At 40.5% G+C, this 24,581-nt stretch overlaps 1 protein-coding gene across 1 annotated transcript in view; it reads right to left on the minus strand.

The window, feature by feature from the left end:
• Positions 1-24,368, minus strand: part of ERAP1 (endoplasmic reticulum aminopeptidase 1) — a 30,706-nt gene extending 6,338 nt beyond the window's left edge. Inside the window, exons 1-16 of the mRNA XM_069492364.1 lie at positions 24,325-24,368; positions 17,265-17,808; positions 15,289-15,427; positions 12,565-12,699; positions 11,500-11,620; positions 10,578-10,732; positions 10,104-10,217; positions 8,814-8,945; positions 7,356-7,487; positions 7,142-7,213; positions 5,678-5,838; positions 4,154-4,233; positions 3,466-3,649; positions 1,908-2,064; positions 1,044-1,228; positions 4-165 (exon numbers count right to left, since the gene is read on the minus strand). Coding sequence (XP_069348465.1) covers positions 4-165; positions 1,044-1,228; positions 1,908-2,064; positions 3,466-3,649; positions 4,154-4,233; positions 5,678-5,838; positions 7,142-7,213; positions 7,356-7,487; positions 8,814-8,945; positions 10,104-10,217; positions 10,578-10,732; positions 11,500-11,620; positions 12,565-12,699; positions 15,289-15,427; positions 17,265-17,791 — 2,456 coding nt within the window. The 5' untranslated portion in view covers positions 17,792-17,808; positions 24,325-24,368. The remainder of the gene's footprint in view (positions 1-3; positions 166-1,043; positions 1,229-1,907; positions 2,065-3,465; positions 3,650-4,153; positions 4,234-5,677; positions 5,839-7,141; positions 7,214-7,355; positions 7,488-8,813; positions 8,946-10,103; positions 10,218-10,577; positions 10,733-11,499; positions 11,621-12,564; positions 12,700-15,288; positions 15,428-17,264; positions 17,809-24,324) is intronic.
• Positions 24,369-24,581: the final 213 nt, after the last annotated feature.

Raw genomic sequence — 24,581 nt, forward strand, 5'->3', positions numbered from 1 at the left:
CACCACTGAAGCTTGTCCTTATTTTGGCTCGTACAGAGGGCAAATTCAATTTGTTCTTTCTCGGTACTGGACAAAGAAGACTGATATTTACTATAAAGAAAATCCCAGCCTTCAGTGTTCTGGGCCCCCACAGCAAACACTGCCAAGGTCACGTCATTAGGCAGGCTGTGGAAAAGAACACACCTGGTGAGAATCTGAGACGTAGTAAGTGCGTTTAGAGGCATAATGGTGACCAATTATGAATTGGCTTCGTGATCAGAGAAGCATACCTGGAAATAGCAACAAAAACTACTTCTTTCCTTCAGTGACAATTTGTGAAAGAAGCAAGAGAAAATACCTAAAATTAGGTTTAAAGTAGCCTTCCCCAAAACGTAATGTAACATGCCACTTATATAAACGTACACATATCTAACATATTTTAATGATGCTGGGTGACTCCATAGCTGATCACCTTTCAAGCCAACAGAAAGAAATTCAAACTAGATTCAATATTTGCACCATGATCACAAGTCAGGACCACTGTTTGTATGTATTTCTTTAAATGGAACCATGTAGATTGTTGGAATAAATGTTCCCTCCATAGGATTTAAGCTCCAAATATGAAAGGAATGAAGTATAGCAAGAACGGGGATTTCCAGATATGGTAAGATCCTGTGTTGCTTAGTGTCAGCAGTTAGTTACCATGCAGCCCTGTCAGGGCCCGTGGAGGCCCAAAGAAGCTACCACAAAATGCATGGCCTCTGTTTCTGTATGGCTGTCTCAGCTCAATACAATTTTATATTGGCTATACAAAATGAAAATTATTCTCATCTCATTCTAACTCAACAGATATTCGACTTTCATGAACAGAAGTTTCTTCCTAGCATTTCTTAAAACAGAAAGTTGGGTGCTACATAGGTAAATCTTAAAAAGCAATTTATTTTCCAAAAAAGGGCAGCAGGAGAGACTTGCTTAAACTTCCTGTTTTTCCCAATGTTTAGCATTGATGAGGAAAAACAGAAAAGATACCTTTTACATCAACAAATTGTTCAGTAAGGACTGACCTCAAATTTGCATTGGATTCCTTCCACTCTCTGAAATAGGCTTCTGCCCTCTGCACGCATGGCTGATACTTGCGCACGCAGGCCAGGAGGAGGAGCTGGCTCCGCAGCATTCGCTCGGAGACTGAGCCTTCGTCAGTCCACGTCTGCTTATCGATGAGGTCCCTCAGCAGCCTGATGAGGAAGGCCTGAGGGTGTTGTACAGGGAAACAGCAACATGTGTCACTAGTACCGTCACAGGTCATTTCATGTTAGCATAATCCAGTACCGCCTCCGGTGATGGGGGCCAATTTTTAAAGCTGGTTAACCCACAACTTAAGAACCATGCTGCTTTGTTTATATTTAATTAGAGTCAAAAAAATAGAATGATGATGAATGATTTTGGTATTTGCATAGCAATCTTTTATAAGATATCCTATCTACTTAAAGTCAGAATGAATTGCCACTTTTAAAAACAAACTAAAAGAGACAGTTTTATATGACTAAATTTTTAGAGCAAATTATACAACAGGACTTCATGACATTTTGCCAAAAATAACAATTTTATGCCTCTTCCTCAAGTACTATTGAGCCCCAGAAAGTCTTAATGTCAGCCATTATAATAGAGAAGTAAAATGAAATAAATGATTTGTGAAACAAAGGGAATAAATCCATGAAAATTATGTGTAGAGTCTAAGAAAGCTGTTCCCATTTTTAGCACCAAATAAAACAAAAATCCTTCCTAATCTATTCAAATACTGAATTTTTATTTGCTTTTCCTTAATATACATATGAAGACACACACATATACACACATATACACAATGATAAGCACTCTCTTTCACACACACACAAAACACAATTATATAACTATTCCAGGCTTTTTACCTTGAATTGAGTTTCCACTTGATTCATATCTCTTTTCTCCATTAACTTATACATAGGTATCAGTTCATTCAAACCTTGGAACACGGGCATAATTTCAGTTTCACGTTTCAAGTACAGGGTTAAATCCAAGGCTTTTTCAATCGATAGCTTTCCAATGCTGACCAAGAAACACATGGTTAGTGGTTTAAAAGAAAATCCAGGAAATCAACTTTTTGCTTCAAAGTGTGATTTAATCTTCCAGAAACACATTCAATCAGGTAAAAATGCCCCTTATACATAACAACCGTTACATCAGTCTCTTTTTTGTCACACATAACAAATATCTAGCCTGTTTACACTGGGGAGGAAGTTTCTCCAATAATGGCAGCAAGGGCTGAGTGTGGGGAAGACAGAATGGAAGCAGGTCAGCATCTGTCCCCGTGGGACACTGGCTTGTGTGCCGAACTTCCAGAGGGGGGAGGGGATTCCATCAAAGATCCTTCAGGAAGCCTGGTTAGATTCAGTCAAAAGTATGAGTCCCTGGAGTAAATTCATCTTCTCCATTTCAAAGAGACAATGAATATACATAGAAACCCTTACATTACAGAGGTTTGGCATTAATAGCCTCAATGGTAGGATATATACTTTAGTAAACACACAATCTCTAAGATTCAAGCAAAAATATGCTACAGAGAGGAGTTTTTTAGGCAGGAAGAAAGAGCTAGAGGAGCAACCCCTAACTTTCTCCCCTATTGTTTTTTGTCACCTCGGGAGGCCCAGTGTGTTGGTAAGAAGAACCAGAAGGGAGAACTCCACATTCCAGGCAGAGGGACGTGGGATACGACAATTAGAGAGCTGCCCCTTCCCACCTGAACGGTTTCCCTTAGGACTTCAGTTCTGCCTAAATAGTGAGGAAGTTTGAGTTTTAGGCTTGGGGAGCATTTCCTTAAAAACCATTGTCATGCCCCCCTTCCCCCCCCCAAAAAAAAACAGCTAGCGTTCACTCTTTCTGCAACCACTCAAAGGTCATTTGGTTGGGCCAGATTTTATGAGCTGTATTCCATAAAGATGCTGTGAAGTTCAATTATCTGGTTTAGGATAGAAAAAAAAAATCCCTCCTTTGATCCAAGAGATGTATTACTATAGTAACAACTTGGGCCTGGGCTCCTTAGTCTCCTGAGAAGGCTCCAAGACTGTTAAGGACCCAGCATGGGAGACACCTGATCTGACACAGCAGGGCCAGAAAAAGCTGCAGGACCAGGCTTGAGGCATGAGGCCAGGGACTTCACCCGGATGTCAGTCTCCTGGTTTTCTACACTTTTGCTTCAGTCTGCTCTGAGTCGTTAATGAGGAAGATTAAAATACAGATTCCTTCCTTCAAGTTACTTAGCAGTCACAGACAGGAGGTTAATGTTAATCATAAGGCTAAAAGCAATCTTGAATGGTTAGAACGTGGAGGAAAACACCTTTCAACCTCTTCTTAGCAATCAATCAATCATTTTCATCTTTAGAAATCAAGAGTTTGAACGGTAACAGCTGCTTTCAGAAATAAAGCACGACTTTGTGCAGCCTGTATTACCTGACAAGCTGAAATGCATTGTTAATGAGACTCGCCCGATCATTACTGCTGATTGCTGTGTGTGTTCCTTTTAAAAGGCCGGTCAAGGAATCCCATCCATCATCCTCGTAATGCACAATGTAATAGCCATTCATTCCCACGTTAAATTTGATCCATTCCACCTCTTCTGGGAGGATGAGCACATCTAGAGCAAATAAAATAAATCATAGCTCCATTTACCCTCTCGCCTGATGAAAGCTTTTGTGATCAGAGACTGGACAAGGAAATCGGAGAAGAGTTTAATACTGAGCAATTTGAAATCATCACTTATTTCTTTTAGAAACCAGAAAACAGCAACTGAAGAGACAAAAGCCAACACTAGCTTTAGACATGCATTGTGTGAGATTTATAGATCTATGAAAAGAACGCAACCACATCTCTGGCCATACATATGATATAACCCAGTAATGCTAACAAAGGAATAGGGAATTTTCACTAGTAATCCCTCCTTTTTAGCATTACATAAATCAACTGTTTTCATCTCTATATTGCAAGATATTGGTCATTTTTTTGTAAAACCAGAAAGTATTTTCAATCTGATCCTTTTTCTTCTAACCAAGACACATAGCAAAAGAAACTTAGTATTTAAATCCTACATAGTTCCATACTTCTTCCTTGAATTAAACTAGTTATTTCCACAAGAAATTACCTGTTTTTGTTTTCAACAAAAATCTATGGACCGTGTCTGATTTGCTGGTGATGAATGTCAATGGAACATGCCACAGGTACCTAAAAGAAAGGAGGGATGGATTGTTCGTTTGTTGATTTAATTTTGCAAGCAGTTATTAAATCACCTATCATGTGCCAAGCACTGGCTAGTTTAGGATGGGATGGTACTAAAGCTGCTGTAGCCAGGCTCTCAAAGTAACTAGAGTCTGCCTTCCAGCTTTGTAGGGGCGTCAGCTCAGGCATTTCTCATCCTTCTACGACCCTTTGAATAGAGCTAGGAATTTGGGCTCAAGTGAGCCTTGAAAGCCTTTAGAGTGATTGGCTGGTTGGAGCTCGGAGGCCTAACTTTAAGACATTGGTCACTAGTAATAGCACAAATCAACATCATGTGCCTCCTAAATCATATACTGAGAAGGACACATTTCGGTGGAATTCCCGCCGATGTTGTATAACCTGAATCTGATCATGAAGAAACAGCAAAAAACCCAAGTTGAAGGACATTCTATAAAATAACTGGCCAGTACTCTTCAGAAATGTTAATAACAAGAAACACAAAGACTAAAGAGTTGTTTCAGAGAAAACGGAGACCAAAATGATGTCACAACTAAATACTACATGTGATCCTGTATTAAATTCTGAACCAGAATTTTTCTATTTTGCTATAAAGATATTTTTAAGACAATTAGAAAAAGTTGAAAGGGGTTTATAAATTAGATAAAAGTATTGTATCACATTCATTTCTTCGTTTTGATCATTGCATCATGATTATATAAGTAAATGATCTTTTTAAAAAATACCATGCTGAAGTACTTAGGGGTAAAGGGCATCATGTCTCCAACTTACTCTCAAATAGTTTAGAAAAATATATGCCATATATGTATTAATATACATACACACAATGATAAAGAAAGTGAAGTGCTAACATATAACTGGATAAAAGATATATGGGGATTCTTTGCACTATTCTCGCAGCTTAAGTCTAAAATTATTTCAAGATGAAAAAGAATTTTTTTAGGGTCAATCAAGTTGCAGCCTCTCATTTTTAGTGATACCCTTCTGTGGCATTAAGCTGACAGACAGGTTCCAAGATCTGACCCAGACTTGCAAAAACTACAATTAAGTCTCTCATGATTCCCAGGAATCAAATAAATTCTTCTGTCCTTAGCGCCAACCCTAATGTACTATTGTAATTTAGTAGCAGTTGCTTAGATTGGAGCAGATTTCAAGGCAGTAACCAGAAATTACCACCCTACCAGACTACCCAACATGAGAATAGTAGAGTAATTATATATGGCCAACTTTACCAAAATTAACCAAGGTTTAAAGACTCCTTAATTCTGTTGGGAAGATGGGGAGGGTGGTATAACTCAACTTCATAGGATACATAGATTCATCTGAAACAGTTTAGCCATAGAGGTAAGGGCACTATTTCAAAAGTTAGGTTTCATGCTATAAGACAGATATTACCTAGGCAACAAAATGAGTTTTACTCTATGAACATTACCCAGTTTCTTTTTCTGGGGCATCGTCAGATCCCTTCATATAGTGCTCTTGCTTCATGTGCACGTTCCTCCCTCTCACTGTGATGGTTATCAGGGGAAAGCCTTTCTGCAGCGTCCAGGTATTCATCATGGTTTTCACATCCAGGCCTTCCTGACGCCAGTGCTGGTTTATACACAGAAAGGCAGATGCATCATCTACTTAGCCCAACTCTGAGAAAAGAGAGAACACCAGCTGGTGCTCAAAAGACCGCTACCAGCTGACGACCTTCTTTGCGGAGCTCTTCCAGATTCCTTCCTCTGGCCCCCACCCCCCACCGTTTCCAGCCATCACACCTCCATTAGAGCACCGACTATTTATTTTTCACTTTCCTCCATTACACATGTGTATCTTGAGGACAGGTAGCATATCTGGTTCTTCTGGGCGCACCTTGGGGCTGGCATAGCACCAGGCAAGAGGCAGGCATGTGAATAAATGAAGGGAGAGAAAGTGGCCAGGTTTTCAACACCCACATAACTTTGCTGGCTCTGAGACAAGCAAGGTGGGAAAAAATGTTCAGTCGAGAGCCCGTTACCAAAGTGATAACACAGAGATGGCCCGTACTCAACAAATGGTCATGAATGCAAAACAGGATATGTAATTTGATACTAAAAAAAGCTTTTAAGAAAAGATTTAAGAGGTAGTAAAAGGATAAACTATGCTACAGGACCAATCTAGAAACCATTGAAAAAAAGAATCTCTAGAAACAAAAAAGCCAAGAAAATAAAAATATGGTAGATAAAATTCTGTTGAATCTCTAGACTCACCTTCAGCTGCCTGTGAAAATATTCTACAAGTCCAGATAAACAGAAACTCGGACTGTTTTATGACTTAGATATTATGAATACTTTATAGCTTAGCATTTCAAAACATGAGTTAGATCTAAATCCAAATCCCTGCTGTGCAATTTACCAACCATATGCCTTTGGATTTCATATTCCCACCTGTAAAAGTAGGGGCAGTAAGAGAACCCAGCTCATAGATTTATGATGAGGCGTAAAGGAGATAAAACACACAAGTGCTTAGCATGTGTCTGGTACCTAGTAAGTGTTCAAGAATGCTCACGGCCACTATTTGTCCTTGCACAAATTCAGAGCTTTGGAAATGACTGACATATCCTCCTGACGGCTACAATTCCACCCCATCTACCATAGAAACATGTCACAAAATCCCTTTCCAGAGAGTAAAGCTACAGAAATTAGTTATCCGTGAGAAGTAATACCAAAGAAGGCTGTTCAACTCTCTTGTATTGATACGTTTTAAGAACAATTGTAAAAGAATGTCAGTCTGGTGTAGCTTAAATGCAGTCTTATCTGGAATGAGGGTGATACAGTCAAGAACCTCAGAAAGTCTGGCCCAGAGCTGTCCTTCAAAGAACATGGAATAAAAGAATGTGCTTAATGGAACACGTACAGATGCAGAGACTTACTGAGGATGAAGATGAATGTTGACTTCCAGGGCAAAAGCCATCCATCTCTTGTGTGCCATCTGTAGGGCAAATCTAAAAACCAAAACTAAACACATCACTCTTGTTTCTGCAGAAAACACTCATGATTCTTCTCAGAGGGATTAATGTGTTGCAGGGAAAACAAGATAATAAGCCTGTCAATCCCAAACACAGAGATACACGAAAACATACTCACACTTGCCATGCTATTCCACAGGTCCTCGTTTTTTGTGTTTTTATAGCTATACTTCTGGAGATACTGTACAATACCACTTTTAAATACATCAGCACTAAGGTAATCCCTTAGCATATTCAGAATGCAAGCTCCCTGAAAAGATAATATAAATAATTGTTATGTATAGTTTGGTCTCAATCTATTCTGCCATCATATTTTATCTGGCAATAATTCTTCTAAAATGCAACTGCAGTAACATTGTTAATGTCTGGCAATTTGTGAAACAGACTAGTAGGTTAAACCTGGACCTGTGTAGTCAGGAGATCTTTCTAACATGATTGTTTACGCTCTTAGCCCACTAGGACCATTCTTTTCTATCAGTAGCCAGGCCTCCCCATGGAGCAAATTAGCATCACCTGCCAGCTCCCTTTGTGCACACGTGAGTGGACGATGGGACAGATTAAACATCAGACCTTGAACCAGCACCTGGCTCTCCCACTGCCATTTCCGGGCAGGAGTGGGGAGAGGTGGGTACAATAGGGGTAGAGCACTAGAGATGGAAGCAAAGGAAGCTCATTTCTGGGTAAGCTCTTTTCCCTTCCACTCCCATTGCCATAGATTGAGTCACCAACGCAAATGCCTCCAGTGGCATATACCAGGTGACATAAATAAGGGAAGTAGTCCAAGGGCAAGAAGAATGCTCTTTTATGTTTCCTCTGTACTTTTGATGGAAACATGCAATCAAGAAATATTTTTCTGTTTGCTATAAGAACAACAATAGCAAAACACAATGATAAATGGCAACACACTCTCAGCCTCAGGGAGCGGCAGGCAGTAGGAATAATTGGGAATGGTAGGGGCAGTGGAAAAGCAGAACTTTGATCTTATAAAGAAGGAGCCACAACTTAGCTCCAGCTTATGTTGTCAAAGGAAATACAGGCCCTGAGGATGGTTCTTCAGTGGCCAAAAACTCCTTTTTTCCCCCCAAGAGAAGCCAGAAATCTGAATTTTTATATATAAAATCTCCTAATTATTAAATGTCATCAACAATTTCCAACTCTGTCATTAAACACACTGTGCAGGATAGCACATTGCAGTTCAACAATAGAAACCATTTCTGAAGGCCCTGACAGGTAAGCTGCACAAGACCAGGAATTTTTGCCTAGCACAAAGTTGATGCTCAATAAATACCTATTTGTTGAATGATGAATAAAAGACAGTTTCTGTAGGCCATGAATTTTCAACCCAAGAAAGAGTTAATGAAGAACTGAACATAATATAATCTTGAGGATTATGAACAAAACTCCAAGTTACATCTAAAAGAGTTAAGCACAATTCATTTCATTTAGCAGGCAGCACAAGCCAGGAGAGAAGGCCTTCAATCTAGGTTTAAGCCCTCAACCTTACCTATAAATAACCTCTCCACCCCACTATTGATAAGTTTAGTGTCCAAAGTGGACCCTTATAATCCACTTTTACCTTTTCATAAGAAACATCATCAAACATCTCCCGAATCTGAGCAGGGTTTTCCACAGGTGTGGACACAGGGTGTGAAGAATTTAAAGCATCCAATTCCATTGCATTAAAACACTTGCCCAAAAAATAATCTTCCTATTGGGATAGGAAAAAGGAAATATCACCTATGATTTAGATTGAAATAAAAATATGAAAGGAGGAAGGTTTGATCTAGGGTAATAAGCCTATACTTCAAATTTTTGAGCCAATCTATTCCATATTTCTAATATTTATGAAATAAAATAGAATTACTATTTTCTAAAAAGTCTCTAAAAACAATAATTTTAAGTAAACATTATAGATTTTGTTCATCTTAAATACCTATCACTTTAGAAGAAAGAAAATTTCACGTTAACCTAAAAATAAAACTATTACACCTATAGCCAAACAGCAACAAAATAAGAAACTAAAATGCATAGTGATTTCAACATTTCCAGTCATCTGTACTGTTTTAGAGCATGTAATGAAAAAAAATGGAGAACAAATTCCAACTTCAATCTGCTTTATTAGGGCACATTAACTCAATAGAATAATAAACATACATAATCACTTATTATTAAAGATTATACAGAAACATAAGGAAATGTTTATGTTCCCCCTTATAATATAATATTAATATGTACTCTATAATTATAATGGTGTATAAATCATGTGTATAGGCAGATGGAAATTGGAAATAATAAATATTCACAAATGAAAAGAATCATAGTAAAGGATTTTATGTAAAATAAGTTTACTTTTAATTTTGGTAAATGTGATTTTCTCAAGTTAAACATGTGATTTTTAAAACAAATATATAGCAGTTCCATAGCATTAATTTTGTTTCTCATGAGTCTATGTTGTTTTATAATTAAATGTGCAGCTACTTTAAGCATAATTCATTTGATTTGGCAAGTAGGGTCCTATCAAGATAATAGCATTCTATACCTAATAATTCTGCAATGAGCAACCTGACGGTCTGAGAAATGATACAGAACATTCAGGCTGTCATTATTTCTATTTCTTTGATATTAAGGGAATTCGACACTTAATTTTCTAACAATCATAGATTCACATTGAGTCTAGAAATAAGTTTCTACAATATATCTTGAAAGTTCCCTAGCATTTGTGAAACATGATTCATATCTAAATTCTCAAGGAGATTATCAATGAACTCTTTCTATGACTTCTATAATCAAAGATATATTTTCCAGCAACACTGAACAAAACAACAGTTTAACCTAAAATGTAAAAAAAAAATAAATAACTACTTACAACTTTCAGTTCAGGATGGGTCACTCTGACAGACACAAACTCCATAAACTTGGCAAATCCCTCATTTAGCCAAAGATCATTCCACCATTCCATAGTGACCAGGTTTCCAAACCACTAGAAGGAAAACACTGCTCAGTTTATTCACACATTGCTACGGAGACTGGATTACCTGCTTCCTATAATGGCATCCTTACACAAAAGACACTCAAAAAGAAATATATTTTAGATATCAAATGTCAGTTTATGAATGTTAACATATGTTTGTAGAAATAATATCTCATCAAAGTAAAAATAAAAGCCCTTCATATGCATTATAAAACATGAAACCTAATGCTTTAAGGAAACAGTTTTTCTTATGAGAAAAAGACAAGGTAAAAACTATAAGCATAATATATGAATAGCCTCATATGTCCCATAAAAGTGATATAAATATAGTTTAACTATACTTCTTAAAAAGTATGAGTAAGCTTGTACCTGGTGGGCGAGTTCGTGGGACACGGTCATTGTGATGCCAAGCTTACTTGATGGAGAAGACTTTTCTGCATCAAACAACAGGGAAGATTCTCTATACGTTGTCAGTCCCCAGTTTTCCATTGCACCAGACTGAAAGTCAGGAATAGCAGCAAGATCTTAGGAAAAAAGTAATAGAACAATATTACCAATCTCTAAGCTACACGTTCCCCCAAATGCACTATTGGTTACGAATGGGTGTTAGGACAGGAAAGCTAAGCTGCCCATGTAGAACCATAGAGCTCTAGACTGGAAGAGCCTTTCACAATGGAGAAAAAAGGGCTCGGTGACTCAGGGTCATTTTGCTATGATCACTACAAAGTCAGACATGTGTCTCAGGCCTCTTGACTCCATTTCTAACTTTCTGACGAGGAGTTTTGGGACTGAATAATCTTAACAATTACTTCAATAATCTACTGCATTTTAGATGTCCAATACCCACATATACCTAAAAACTCAAACAGACAATAGTTTTAAGGGTTCAGACAAGAAAGAAAATGCAGCTTTTCTTACATCATAAAAATTTATTCCTTTAAAAAGCCTATTGAGTACCCTCTATGTCCCTACCAAGCATGTGCCAATAATGAAAAAAACACAGCCAATTCCCTCTGCTGATTGCCCACTAATAAAATCAGAAGGCAAAGCAGTCTCCGTGTCCTGCACCTCAGCAACTGTATCAACACCTGTTTTTACTGTCACTGGAAGTTCACTGTACAGATCAAAGGTGAGGAAATGCTCAGAATGATTAACCAGATGTTTGACACTGGCTGCGGTTATGACTTGAGGGGCTGCTGAGATAGCCGTGGGGATGCACCAATTATAATGCTCTGTAATCTATGGCTGGGTCATCCAATGCCACATTACAGTATCTGTGCAAAACCTCTACCTTGTTTGGGTAAGGGATACGGTATCCTGAAATAATCCTCATAAAATTCTAGGAGAGTCACTGCAGCTCCCAGCGCGTAATCTGCTTGATTTATCTTGTCTGGCGCAGCGTATACAGAAACCTAAAGAGAAAGGCACAAGAAAGGTATTCAAATATCTTAGTAGCTTCTCTCCACACCTGCATGAGACCGACAGTAATGCCTTCATACTATGGGATATGGTTGCCAATATTAAATGAAGACAATTGGGAATCCCATTTCTTATATCAATGCTGACTGTTCCCAATCAATTCCACTTCTGAAAACAACTACAAATGTTGGTAGTATACACAATTTTTTTTTCTTAAATGTGCTCATAGGGTGGCAAAGATGAAAGGAAGATTTAGAGGCCAAAACTGAAGTGACAGCCAGACTCTCTGAGGTCAGCAGAGCACTGCACCTTGCTTTTGCCTTAAGAGCACTAGCCCAACACAGCTGGACTTGAGCTTTGGTTTCCATGGCATTGAAGGCCACAAGGGGTAAGAGACAAAGTCCAGGACCTGCCCCAATGGGAGGGGACATACGACCCCGGCATACAGCTGGACCCCGAAGGCCATGTCATTAGTGTAAAGGTAAACTAGAAATGACCCCTCCTTTCTCCAAGCCGGTTGCTCTATCTTATTTCCTTCCCACAGGCATAAATCCCCTGCTCGGACAGTCAGTAACGTTTACTTCCAACCTGCAGAAAGTTATAACCAGAAGCCGCCTTAGAAATCGTTGCAGGATCTCGTCCACCTTGCACCTTTCAAAGAAGTGAGAGCTAAGTTCCAGAGGGAGCAGGCCCAAGGTCAGAGAGCCAGGTAGTGGTGGCGCCAGGATCATGACTCAGGCCAGGCCCTGTTCCCTCTGTGTTGCTGTTATTAGAACCTCACTGTACAAGTGGGCATCTGTGGCTACAGAGTGACCAACCATCCCAGTTTGCCCGAGGTTGAGGGGCTTCCCAGGATGCAGGACTCCCTGTTCTAAAACCAGGACAACCAGGCAAACCAGGACAAGTTGGTCACCCTATGTGACAATCACAGGCTCACCTTGACTCCATTCTTGGTCATCTTGCTGACAGACTGAAAATCTGAAATAATGAAGGCCACCAAATAGGTGCTCATCTTCACAGTGACATCAAAATGGTCTTCTATGAGTCCTTCAGCAATAGTCACAGATTTCACCTAAAACCAGAATAACTCAAATTACCAAGGAATCCAATTACCCAATATACCAACCACACAGTATAAAGAGAAATTTCCTAATTGCCAGACATAACATTAAAAGTATATGGCATGACATTTCTATAATCACTTTAAAAGTTCTCTAATATCTGATTGTAATTTAGCTATTAAGGTCAAACCATTCTCAATTTCTTTTTTTTTAATTGCGATATAATTCACATATCATAAAATTTACCATTTTAGTACACAATTCTGTGGTTTTTATATTTATAAAGCTGTGTAATGATTGACACGCAATTTCTTTTAAATAATCTAGATTATTACAAATTGACTCATATTTAATACATGTGAATTGATAACATGGACGGAACAAGGCAAAACTAAGATTGCTGGTTTTGCCAAGATGGTCCACTTGTCCTTAAATATACAAGTTTGAGAATTATCTAGAAATGCAATGTGTAGTATATACTCTGCACTACCTAATCATGCACTACCTAAAAACAGCTTCTGTTTTTCCACACAGTTGAAAGTAATCTATGGATAGGCCTGATCCTGCAAAGCCTCTTCCAAACTCAGATTTGCCTCATTGGAATCAGCTTTTAATTGCAATCACAAGTAGCCCTGCGGTTAGAGGGGGGTGGATGGAGGTACAGTGTAAGAGGTCTGCTCCTGAAGAAGAAAGGCCAATACCTCAGCAACAAGAAGCACTGAGATGAAATCTTGGAGGAAAAAACAGCCAGAACTAACCTGGGGAAACCACGTTAGCAAGCACTTTCCCTGTAATCCCATACCCATCTCTATTGCTACGCACTTATCCTTCTTAATACCCACCAGCCACCAGCTACGATGCCTGCTGGTCACCATTTGGCCAATCAAACTGACCCTGCTAACAACCTAGGTTTACGCTTAAAGGATCCCAAATCATCTTTTCTTTTTAAATGCCTCTGCCCGACCCCAACAAAAAGTTCCATTCCTGAAGTTCTGCTACTTCGTAGGAAAGTAACCTGATTAAACTAATTCAAATTTAAATGTGATGAACTCCTGCCCACTGCCCAAACACTTCAATGTTCCAAAGGTATGTATTTGTTTTCCAGCCTCCAAATATTCTCAAGAAGACCCTTTGAGACCCCACTTTCCTCCCCCTCAGCTCCACATCTGCAGCCTGAGGTCAGGCCACTCCTATTAGATTTCTGTCCAAGGGGCAAGACTGCATTAGAGATTATCCTGTCCTCAACAGGTGGATCCTGGATACACACGGATTTAGACTGCAGCGTCTTCGTGGAGCCTCCAGAGATCCTGGCCTTCCCTCTGCAAGCCACAAATTTCTCCACTAATCCTGCTTAGTCCTTCATGTCTCCATCGCATTCCTGTTCCTTCATTCTCCTAGAGCAGTGATTTTCTAATTAGAGGACTCACCCCTGTCTCAGGGAGCAATACCATAATACTGGGGGAGAGGACGGTATTTTGAAAAATCATATTATGTAGATCAAATTTATATTAGGAAAATAACATAATTGTTTCTTTTCATATACAAGGGAGGGAGGAGGACAAAAGTTCTTGGCTGGTAGGGATTTTCAAAGAGTGTTTTTTTTATAGAGGATAATCCTCTAGTCTCCATAAAGGAGGTCAGAATCTTGTTTGAGGAAGGGATCATTCTAAGGTATTCAAAGGCGCGTATAGCGTTTTAAGTTTTAAGAAGTACCTTGCAAGAGGTTGGTCTGTGGCGCTCGGGTCTCTCCATGCTGAGATATTGTTTACCTGGCCAGCGTAGGGATGGAGCTGGTCTTTCTTCAGGACTCCGAGCAAAGCCTATTCCACCCTGCCTCTCATCCACGGTGAGCTTCTCTGAATAAAGAACGTGCTTCCGGGAGGAGGGATACGCTAGCTACGGAATCACAGCCCAGCTGATGCTTTTCTAAGCTAACAGCACCATAGGATAATGAATAATTATATTCACCTGGCACGGTCATCTTCTCAACACTTTCAAAAATCAGACAGAACGCTGCCTACATCTGCTTCGAAACTGGAGGATAATGGTTTCTTTTAAGAGAACTAAGCTATCTGTCATTACTTACATACTATTCTGAAAAGATTACTTTTCTTCTCTTTTTCTCTCTGCCCAATTTTGTGCATACAGTTACAAACCATATAGTTAATATCAGTAAAGAGTATATGGAAATTATAGAAAATCACTATATCCTAGAAATACGGCCTTATTCAACAAAGCATTCTCTTTAAAACCCTTTTAAAATTTTATGTGAGAAAATGAGCGTGAAAGTGTTGTGTGAAGGGCACTATCATTTAAACCTGGCCTGAATTCCTTAAAGTTTCCCTCCTATCAACACTGATAATCTGGAATGTTACCCTTAACTGAAATCGTACATTTTTCAAGGCTAATTTTTTCTTTAACTACAAATAATTGTGACTGGAAACAAAAGCATAGGTTGAAAACGAAAAAGAAAAGTTAGCAACTGTCTGCCCGGCAATAAAACAAAACAGGTGACCCAAATGTCAGCTGTCACTGGGGAAATGCAAGCCACAGAGAATGGGTACGTTTTCCTGTGAGTGGACACCGGAGCACAGACTCACCAAGGGCATGTTGGAGATGGCGAGGTGCCGGGGCTCCCTTCTAATCTTGACGGAGAACCTTGCTTTGAGGGCAGGCTCATCGAAGCAGGGGAAGGCCATTCTAGCTGCAGTGGGTTCAAACTGTGTTGACGCAAGTATCCTAAAATAACGGCAAATGAAATACAAACTGATCGGGAAGCACCAGGGACTCTAAAATAGGAGTCTGTCAGCTTTTTAATTCCTATAGTTGCTGTAATACTGATGGACTTCACTACTAAAAAAAATGTTTTCTATGACAAAAGCTATTATAAGCTAAATTAAGAGGCAAGTAAAAAACTGGGAAAATTCATAGAAAAGTATTTAAAGAAGACTTAATAGCCTTAACAGATAGTGAGCTCTGAAAAATCAGTAGGAAAATACCCAACAATCAAGTGAAATCTCAGGGCAAAGTCATACCTAAGCAATTTGGAAAAGAAAAACAGATCATTAATAAACATATCACAAACTGCTCAATTCCTTAATCAAAGTAATGTAAATTAAAGGGAGATACCATTTTTTGGCCTCTTTGCTCTAATAATATTGCCAATATACAGTATTGGTTAGGGATGAGGAAATAAAACAAGGCATAACCAAAGTTTGTAGACTGTTTGACTTACCAATTCTACACCTAGGCATTTATTCTAAAAAAATAATTTATGTGGATATTCATCAAAGTGTTGCTGATACTGAAAAGTTGGAAAGAATTTAATTTCCACGCACGAGGGATTAACTAATGTATAAACATATTTTAATAAAGTCATTAAAATGATTCATAGTCATAGTCATTTATATAAGACATCTTTCCAATATATTAAGTTTTCAAAAACTCCATGGTAAAGAAAATATAACAATTCCATTTACATAAAATAACACGTATGCATATCCAGAGAGAAGGCTAGGAAGATGTTCCCCTGAAATAGAAGGAGTATTTATTTCAGTGGGCTATGACTGGGATAAATTTTACTTTTTAAAAAATTCTTTTTGGTAGCATCTGACATTTTTACCTTGATAAAATAATATGGAATTAGAAAAATAAGCTTGTATAATCTAACAAAATTTGATTTGATTTTAAAATTTAGCATAAAATCTCCCCAAATAAGTTCCTCCTTAAAAAAAGGAACCAAAGTAAAGCAAGTAGGGATCCCTAAAAATGTTTTCAACTGAGAGAAAAATATTTCCTCTAATAGGCTGTTATGGATTGAACTCCCCATCCCCAAAAGATATGCTGAAGTCCTAACCCCCAGTATCTGTAAATGTGATTTTATTTGGAAATAGGGTCTTTGCAGATATAATCAAGTTCAGATGAGGCCATCAGGCTGGGCCCTAATCCAATATGACTAGTGTCATATTTTATAAGATTTTATCATTTTTTTTATAAGAGGATAAAAATTTGGGCACAAGGAAACACAGGTAGAATAGTCAGGTGACAACAGAGGCAGAGACAGGAGTGATGCAGCTGCAAGGCAAGGAGTGCCAGGGATCCACGGCCACCCCCAGATGCTAGGAAGAGGCAAGAAAGGACCCCATCCAGAGTCTAAGATGCAGCCTGGGCTTGCTGACACCTTGATTTCAGACTCTGGCCTCCAGAACCATGAGAGAATACATTTCTGTTGTTTTCAGCCACCCAGTCTGTGGCACTTCGTGATGACAGCCTCAGGAAACCAATGCAGGCCAAGAGAATTAAAAATGTTTATTATGTCTCAGAAAGCTAATTAAATAAACAAATAAGTGTTTACTCTGATAGAATTGGAGGAAAGAAAATTGGTTAAAATAGAATGAAAAATGAGATTTAAAAAGCAAGGGAAAAAAATCGGCCATCTTTAATATTACAAAAAAGATGTAAAAACAAAACTGAAGAAAGAGTTCAGCAGCAAAGGGAATTTTAAAAGACAATCCATCTGAAATAATAAATTTAGTGTGTACAGCACTTGAAGCTTAAAAAAATAGAAAAACATTACCTCACTTCCCCTTCCTCAGTTCTGTAGGTACTTTTATAAAACCCATGGAAATTGTCAGAAAGATTGCCAGCATAGTCGATGGCAACTGTGTACGGGAGCCCAACAAGGAGAGGCTCCGGAGCCAGGAGTGCGATTTGCTCATGAGCGGGATATTCCAGGACCCTCAGCGGTTCTTCCGACGGCCTCTCTCCAGCTCCTTTCCTGAGGGTGGCCTTAGCTATCTGCAGGTGGTGGCTATGCAGGATGATGGTACTGGTGGGCTGGCTGGCTGTGATTTCTACTTCCGTGGTTCCCCAGAAAGTCAGCGTGGTGAGATTCGCATGGATCATGAGATCATAATGAACTGGGATGACATGCTCAGGAAGTCGCATTTTATTCCAAGGAAATGGTGTCCCATTACTGGCTTCTGGAGATGTAGTTTCTCTGTTCTGACACCATGAAGGAGTTGACACAGTTAAGAGAGTCAACAACGAGGGAAGTAGACATGACATGGTTGCAAGTGGCCACGTGAGAGACAGAGACACCATCTTCTTGCTCAAACCACCTAGTGGCACAGATGTATAAAAGCAAAAATAAATAAATAAATAAAAGTCATTAAGATGTTCTCCAGACAGCATAATTTTACACTGTGTCCACCCAGCATTAATAGATATAAATACAAACTTGAAAAGTACTAGGTCTTTTCCTGAAAGTAAAAATACCTTCCTATGTTATTAATTCATAGAAGAAAAAGTTTATGGTTAGCAACAATCAGTAACACTACTAGAAAGCATCATTTGACTTTCAAAGTTTAAATTAACTCTATCAGTCTGGGCTCTCGGTTGAAAGCAGAAGAACAAGCTCTGGCTGATACAGGAAGAAGAGGAACCACTGGAGGATCCTTAGTGGCTCACTAAAAGGTCACAGAGTTGCAAGACACTTGGGAAACCAGGCTCATAAAACAGGCAAAGATGGACAGCCGGAACCGTATCAGAGAAACATCTAATCGAGCTACTGCTCCCCACCAACACTTGAACTTGGAGAAAGCTGCTCTACTGCCCTGGAAATCAGATGCTCACAAGGCTGCAGCCACCACTGCAACTTTGCATGAATTGTTTCAGCTTCAAAGTTCCAGCTTTGAAGTCCTATTGCCTGAGCCGAGGTGTGATGTCCATGCCACCAGCAGAAAAGTGGAGAAAACAAGGATCTGTACTTCTTGGCTTCTGCCATGGGCAACAAGGCCTTGCTTCCCACCAAGCCTCACAAGGTAGAGAATTCCCAAAACATAGGAAGCATAGGAAGGACAGTTAGATGGTGAGTAGTGAGGAGGAAAAAAGGCAAGTATTGGTAACAGTAATCTTTAGTAACATCAGTGTCATTGTCAAATTGTCATGCCAAAAGTCAATTAAATATTTATCAAGGAATAACTTAACGAGTTTAACTTTCCTGGTAATTTGTGACAAACATATCAGTCATCTGGATTCTCTCTTACAATCATCCAACAAGGCTGTGTGCTGAGTACCGTGTGGGATATGATAATATACACCACACTGACCCCACCCTCAAGGACCTCAAACTCTGGAAGAACAGAAAACATTCACGTGCAAATAATAAAACAGAACACAGAAAGCGTAGAGCATTTTAAGAACAATACTAAAGGAAGGTGTTGGGAAGAATGGAATGATATTCCCAACAAGAGAGAGTGCCTCTGGCTGCAATGACTCCTTGGGATGCCTTCCCACATTTGAACACAGCCTGAAAGGACAGTTTAGATTTGGAAACGGGGAAAGCATTAAAGGCATCACAGGTGGAGCAAATGGGACAGGAGCTAAAGCACTAAGGGAGGAAGTACAAGGCTGGTTTGGGCAACTGACATGGACAGAAGGGAACCCAGGAGGACTTGATGTAGAATGATTATTTGCAAGGCAATGAGGGGAGTAATTCCAAGATCAGGCTCAAAGCATGCGGAAGTCATGCTGCAGACTATATTTTGTACTTTATTTTAAAAGCCATGGGACATAAAAGCAACGTGAATTTTAAGGGATCTGGCAATCCACACGCCAAGATTCAAGCAAAGTTCTTTCTTTTCCTTACACAAACACACCTCTCTACTGGGTGTTTGCCAGGTGAGCTCAGTAATTGGCCCTAATTCACTCAAACCCCCTGGCTCCTGGACATTCAGAGGAGATGAGAAAAGTGGTAACCCTACAAAGTGGATCGCTCGAAATGATTAGGGCACAGAGGATTCTCCCTCTCTTAGATGTCAGGTTCTCAATTGTAGCTGCATATTAACATTATCTAGGAAGCTTTTAAAATTTTTGATGCTTGGATCCCTGCTGACAACCATTAACCTGGAATCTATGGTGAGTGATGAGATCAGGACATCAATTTTTTTTTAACTTCCCAGAGATTCTACTGAGGAGCCAGGGTTGAAAAACTCCAGCATAATCCTTGCCAGACCCTGGCCTTACCCCGTGAACCCCATGTGATGGAGTACTACTTCAAGACAATGGCTGACATGGTCTCCTCACCCCTCACTTTCCAGCCTGTTCCCTTCCCAAGCACACAGATCAAAGTGCCTCCCTCCTCCTCCCCTGTGGAGTGGATCTGGAAGTTAGCTAGAAAGGAACACACACCGTAGAGACAGTCAATCTCGGAGACCAATTAAAGGATGCTTTCAGCCACAGAGGAGTGGAGCAATATGGAGAAGAAAGCTTAAATACCAATATGGTAAAGAGTTCCTGCCCCTACCTCCTCAGGCAGAATCTCAGGGCAGGGGCAGAACAATGGATTTCCATTGAGGTTGGGGAAGCAGAGAGTAAAAGGAACTGTATCCTGTCTCCACCTGGAATTTCTGATAGCAGCAGCTTAGTGGGCTTAGCCCTCACCCCAAGATAGTAGAGGGCTCCACGCAGGTGGCAGGTTTAAGTATGCAAGGACTCTGGAAGTCCCCAAGTGTTCTCCAACAGCCCAAGAAGAAGATCTAAAAATTCCAACTGGTTCTGAGCTAACAGGCCCACGGGCTGCTGAGGAGTTGGTAGTGGGACCTCACATCAAAGGCTTTGCAGGGTTGGGTCCATGAAGGGGCTGTGTCTCAAGGAGGATACAGTGCCAGAAACCAAAGTGGGACATGTAGACAGCATAAATGTCAGAATTCATTCACCCACATTCAATGGATAAATGATGCAAACTTCCATAAATACTAGGTCTTTCCTAAGAGGAAAACTGCCTACCTTGTATCCTTGATTTAACTAGGAGAAAGAAATTTACAATCAGCAAAAACCACTAAAATCCACTAAATTCTGTCTTCTATTGAATCCTAGGCAGAATTCTTAGAACCTGTAACACATTAGTGAACTTAATTTTTTACATGCCTGTTCTTCTTTACTAAATTATAAGCTCCCCAAGGCAGGGATTATGTCTTACTGGTCTGGTCTTTCTGGTCATAGACATTTCACTGAATGTTCGAGACTGAAAGGTTGAGATGCAGTCTCTTCTCCCAAGTCATCAGACTGAGCGATTTCCCTGAAACATAGTTCTACAAAGGTTTCTCTCCCCCCTTAGCCTTATCGCAAAACACAAACCCACTATATGCATCCTAGGATCTGCTATAGGTTTTTGATAGTTCCCAAAATATGACCAATACTTTCTCTATCCACATCTCTGCTCAAGGACTCCCTCCACATCAACAACTTTCTCCCATTTTTCAAGGTCCAACTCAAATCAGACATCCCTGGGAATCCTTCCTTGAATATTTCGAGGCACAAGGGACTTCTCCTTCCTTTGAAACTCACAGGCCTTTCTTTGTTCTTCTCATGGCATCTTACGGCACCCTGCATCAAAATACTATAACTGATGCACTTGTAATACCTTCCCCACTATATTATAAACTTTGGGAAACAACACTGTATTTATCTCTGTATTGCACCTAGAACTATATCTTGCACATAAGAGGAACTTGATAAAAACTCAGTGTAGTGAATTAAGGATTTCACTGAGAAAAATCTCTAAATCCCCAATGATAGGATACAGCCAAGATTCTGTGATCATGCTCCAGTGTGTTTAGCTCTTCCCCAGAAAAATTAGCTCTTGTTTGGCTGCACTTTTAATAGTAAGTGTTTCAATTTGAAACAGGGCATTTCATGGTTCTGATTGGTCTCCTAGAGTCAAGTTTCGTTACCAATTTTCTAAATGGGATGCAGTTTAAAAATAAAAAAAGGCTCTCAGAAAGATTAGTCTATTCAATATAAGCAGCTCCTTTCCAAGAAAAGTACAATTCTTTTTGAAGTAAAACTCCATGCCAAGAGGAATAAGAACTAACATTTACTAAGCGCCTCCAAAGTGCCAGGCACTTTACAGTCTTTCACTCTAATGCCTTTTTTCCCTATTTTGAGGTAGAGAAGCAACTGAAGCAGAGAAACATTCATGTACCTTTGTCAAGTTCACATAACCAGTTGGAATGCAATGCAAGTCTGTGTGATTATAAACTCCCTGCTTTTTCTGCTTCACCAAGATCTCATACCTTTGTGCTTTTACTTTCTGATTTCCTCCCATATGGTACTCCCGTTTTTCCTTTGCATGTTATCAAGACTCATATTGTTTTATTTAAGAACTCTAAGTAGTAGTCTCTGACATTTTTTCTATAAATGTAATTTTATACAAATATATATACACACACATATATACACACAAAGTTATAACTATACAATAATATATATATTAGGCTTATGGTCAGAAAACTGAGGTACTTGTTCTGCCACCTACTGTGCAAGTTATTTAATACAAGTTTCATTTTCCTCATGTGTGAAATCAGATGATAATAATAGTACCTCACTCATGGATTGTTATAAAGATCAAATGAGTAAAAATATTTTCGAGTGTTCATTCCACAAATATTTATTGAGAGCCTATTATGTGCCAGGGGTTTAGCTGGGTACTAGCAATATAAGAGAGCACAGGTCCCTGACCTCAAAGAGCTAGGAAGTGGAGATTTTTAACAAGTTTACACAAATATGTATATTAACAGTTACCAACTGTGATTAGGGCTATGAAGGAAAACACACACACACTAAAAGACAATCACAGCAGAGCAATTTACATCGGGGCTCTGAGGACATTTTAGCTGAGACTTAAAATACTAGTGAACTAAGAAGAGAGGCAGCGGGGGAGTGTTCCAGACAGAGGGAGTAGCAATCATTTTGCATGCTCAGAGGCAGTAGAGAGCACTGGTTATGAAGGCCAGTGAACTTGAAACACAAGTGCAAGTTCAAGCCAAAGATGCACCTGGAGAGGTGGGCAGGGGCCAGACCACCACACATTCTTGTAGGCATGTTAAGGATTTTGGATAACATTCTAAGTGCAATGAGAAGCCACTGGAAGGATTTTGAGCTAGGTCAACTTAGAATCCAGTTCACATTGTAAGAAAATTACCCTAGTTGCTGTGTGGAGAGTGGAAGATTGGAAAGCAGCAAGAGTGAAGGCCAAGAGACCAGTCAGAAAGTAGTCTAGACCAAGAAGGCTAGTGGCTAGTCCTGGGGTGGTGTGCAGAGAGAGGGAGAATGACAGGGCATGCAAGAAAGCATGCACACACTATGGATGGGTTCAACATCTATATCTAGGGTCGACTGGAAGTGGGGGATGACAGAGAGGACAGTATCAGGGATGGCTGCCTGGTTTCTAGAATGAACACAGGTGCCTTTTATTGAGATGGAGAAGACTAGAGGTGGAACAGATTTTCATTAAAAGAGAGAAGAAATCTTGAGTTCATTTTTAAAAATATGTTTAATTTGTGATGTTCATGAGATATCCACAGGGAAATATCAAGCAGGCCGTTGAATACCCAGGTTTAGAGCATGGAATTTAGGGTTTTAAAGGACTTTTCCTGTACCATAGTCCTTAAATGTTTTAAAAAGTATTTTCCTTTGGCCTATGATCAAACTAAACCACCTTTCACAATCAATGTCACCAAAGTGTAGCAGACTTTGCTACCTGACTTTAATTCACAGCCAGGAAGAGTGCAAGGTATTTTAGGAACCTTACTTAGGCTGCCTTTGGTGATTCTGACTTTTCCCACTCACCACAGAAGTCAGGGGCAACTGGTCAGCCTTTCCTGTTATTGGGACACTATGGAACACAGATCAAGAAGTAACGGACGTTCTTCCAAAACTTTCTACACAATGAAATTAACAAGCACTGATAATAGCTTGTCACTGCTGATAAATAATAAAAATGTTGAATTAATTCGAAAACGTTAACAAACTCAAGCCCCACCTGAAAATGTGCTGCTTATCAATTTAATTCCAAATCCCTGAGGGAAGAGATAACTCTGCCCAATTTTTTGAAGTAATTTTTTTTAATGGTTGACCATGTCCTGAGTTGAGAGCAAATACTCTTAGACATTTAATAGAAAACGGAGCATTTCTTTCTGAACCAAGCCTACACAAAGAACTCCATCAACACTGTGAGCCAGTGTCTGCTCTTCCCGTTCCTCTCATGAAATTAACTTGCTGGCCCACCTGGCGAGGCACCCAGATAGAAAACTCAGCGGGCGAGCTTTATCTGAATAAAACCGGGCTAGAGCCAGCGAGAAGTGGGGAGACAGAATTGCTGGCAAGAAGCAGAGGCGCAACAGGGAGGGAACTGACCTTGAGGACACTTTGAGTCCCGCCGATGCCACAACACCCCACCCGCACCCCAGCAGTTAACCCAAAGCCACGTTCGTTTCTCCCGGAGCTATCAGCAAGGCGCCCCCCTTGGCCTAACCTGCTGTCCACCCGCCCCTCCCTTTGGCCCTAGGCGGGAGTTGGTGGCCTGCGCGGCTGGCGGGAATCCAGCGGCGAGGCGGAGCGCGGAGGGAGCTCCTGCGCGCGGACAGTGGCGCGACCACAGAGCGCGGAGAACAGGCGCGCCGGCCTGTCGCCGCGCTCCCCGCGGACTCGGGCTCGGCCCGGCCCAGCGACTGCCCCCGCCCTGCCTAGTGCCCTGCCACCCTGCTCTCCGCGCCCCAGGCCCTCGGCCCCGCGGGGGGCGCAGGGAAGGGGCCCGTGCCGCGCTCTCCTCTTTCCGGGAGGGCGCGCAGTACCTGGGGTCTGGGGCCGGCTCTCCCTCGCGCCGCCGCCGCCGCCTGCCTCGCAGCCCGGGACCGAAAGTGAAAGTGGAGCCCTGCGTGCGGCAGGCGGGCTGGCGCGGAGGGGCGCGTCGGCCCGAGCCCTAGCCGCGAGGGTGGCTGAGGCGGGAGCTGGGGAAGAGGAAACCCGGTAGTGGGACCGATCAAGGGAGGCCGCCGCTCCCAAGACGGGGATTCGATTCGTAAACGAGCGCTGTAGGCCTGGGAAGCTG

This window comes from Eulemur rufifrons, chromosome 17 (assembly GCF_041146395.1).
Source record: "Eulemur rufifrons isolate Redbay chromosome 17, OSU_ERuf_1, whole genome shotgun sequence".
Taxonomy (NCBI): domain Eukaryota; kingdom Metazoa; phylum Chordata; class Mammalia; order Primates; family Lemuridae; genus Eulemur; species Eulemur rufifrons.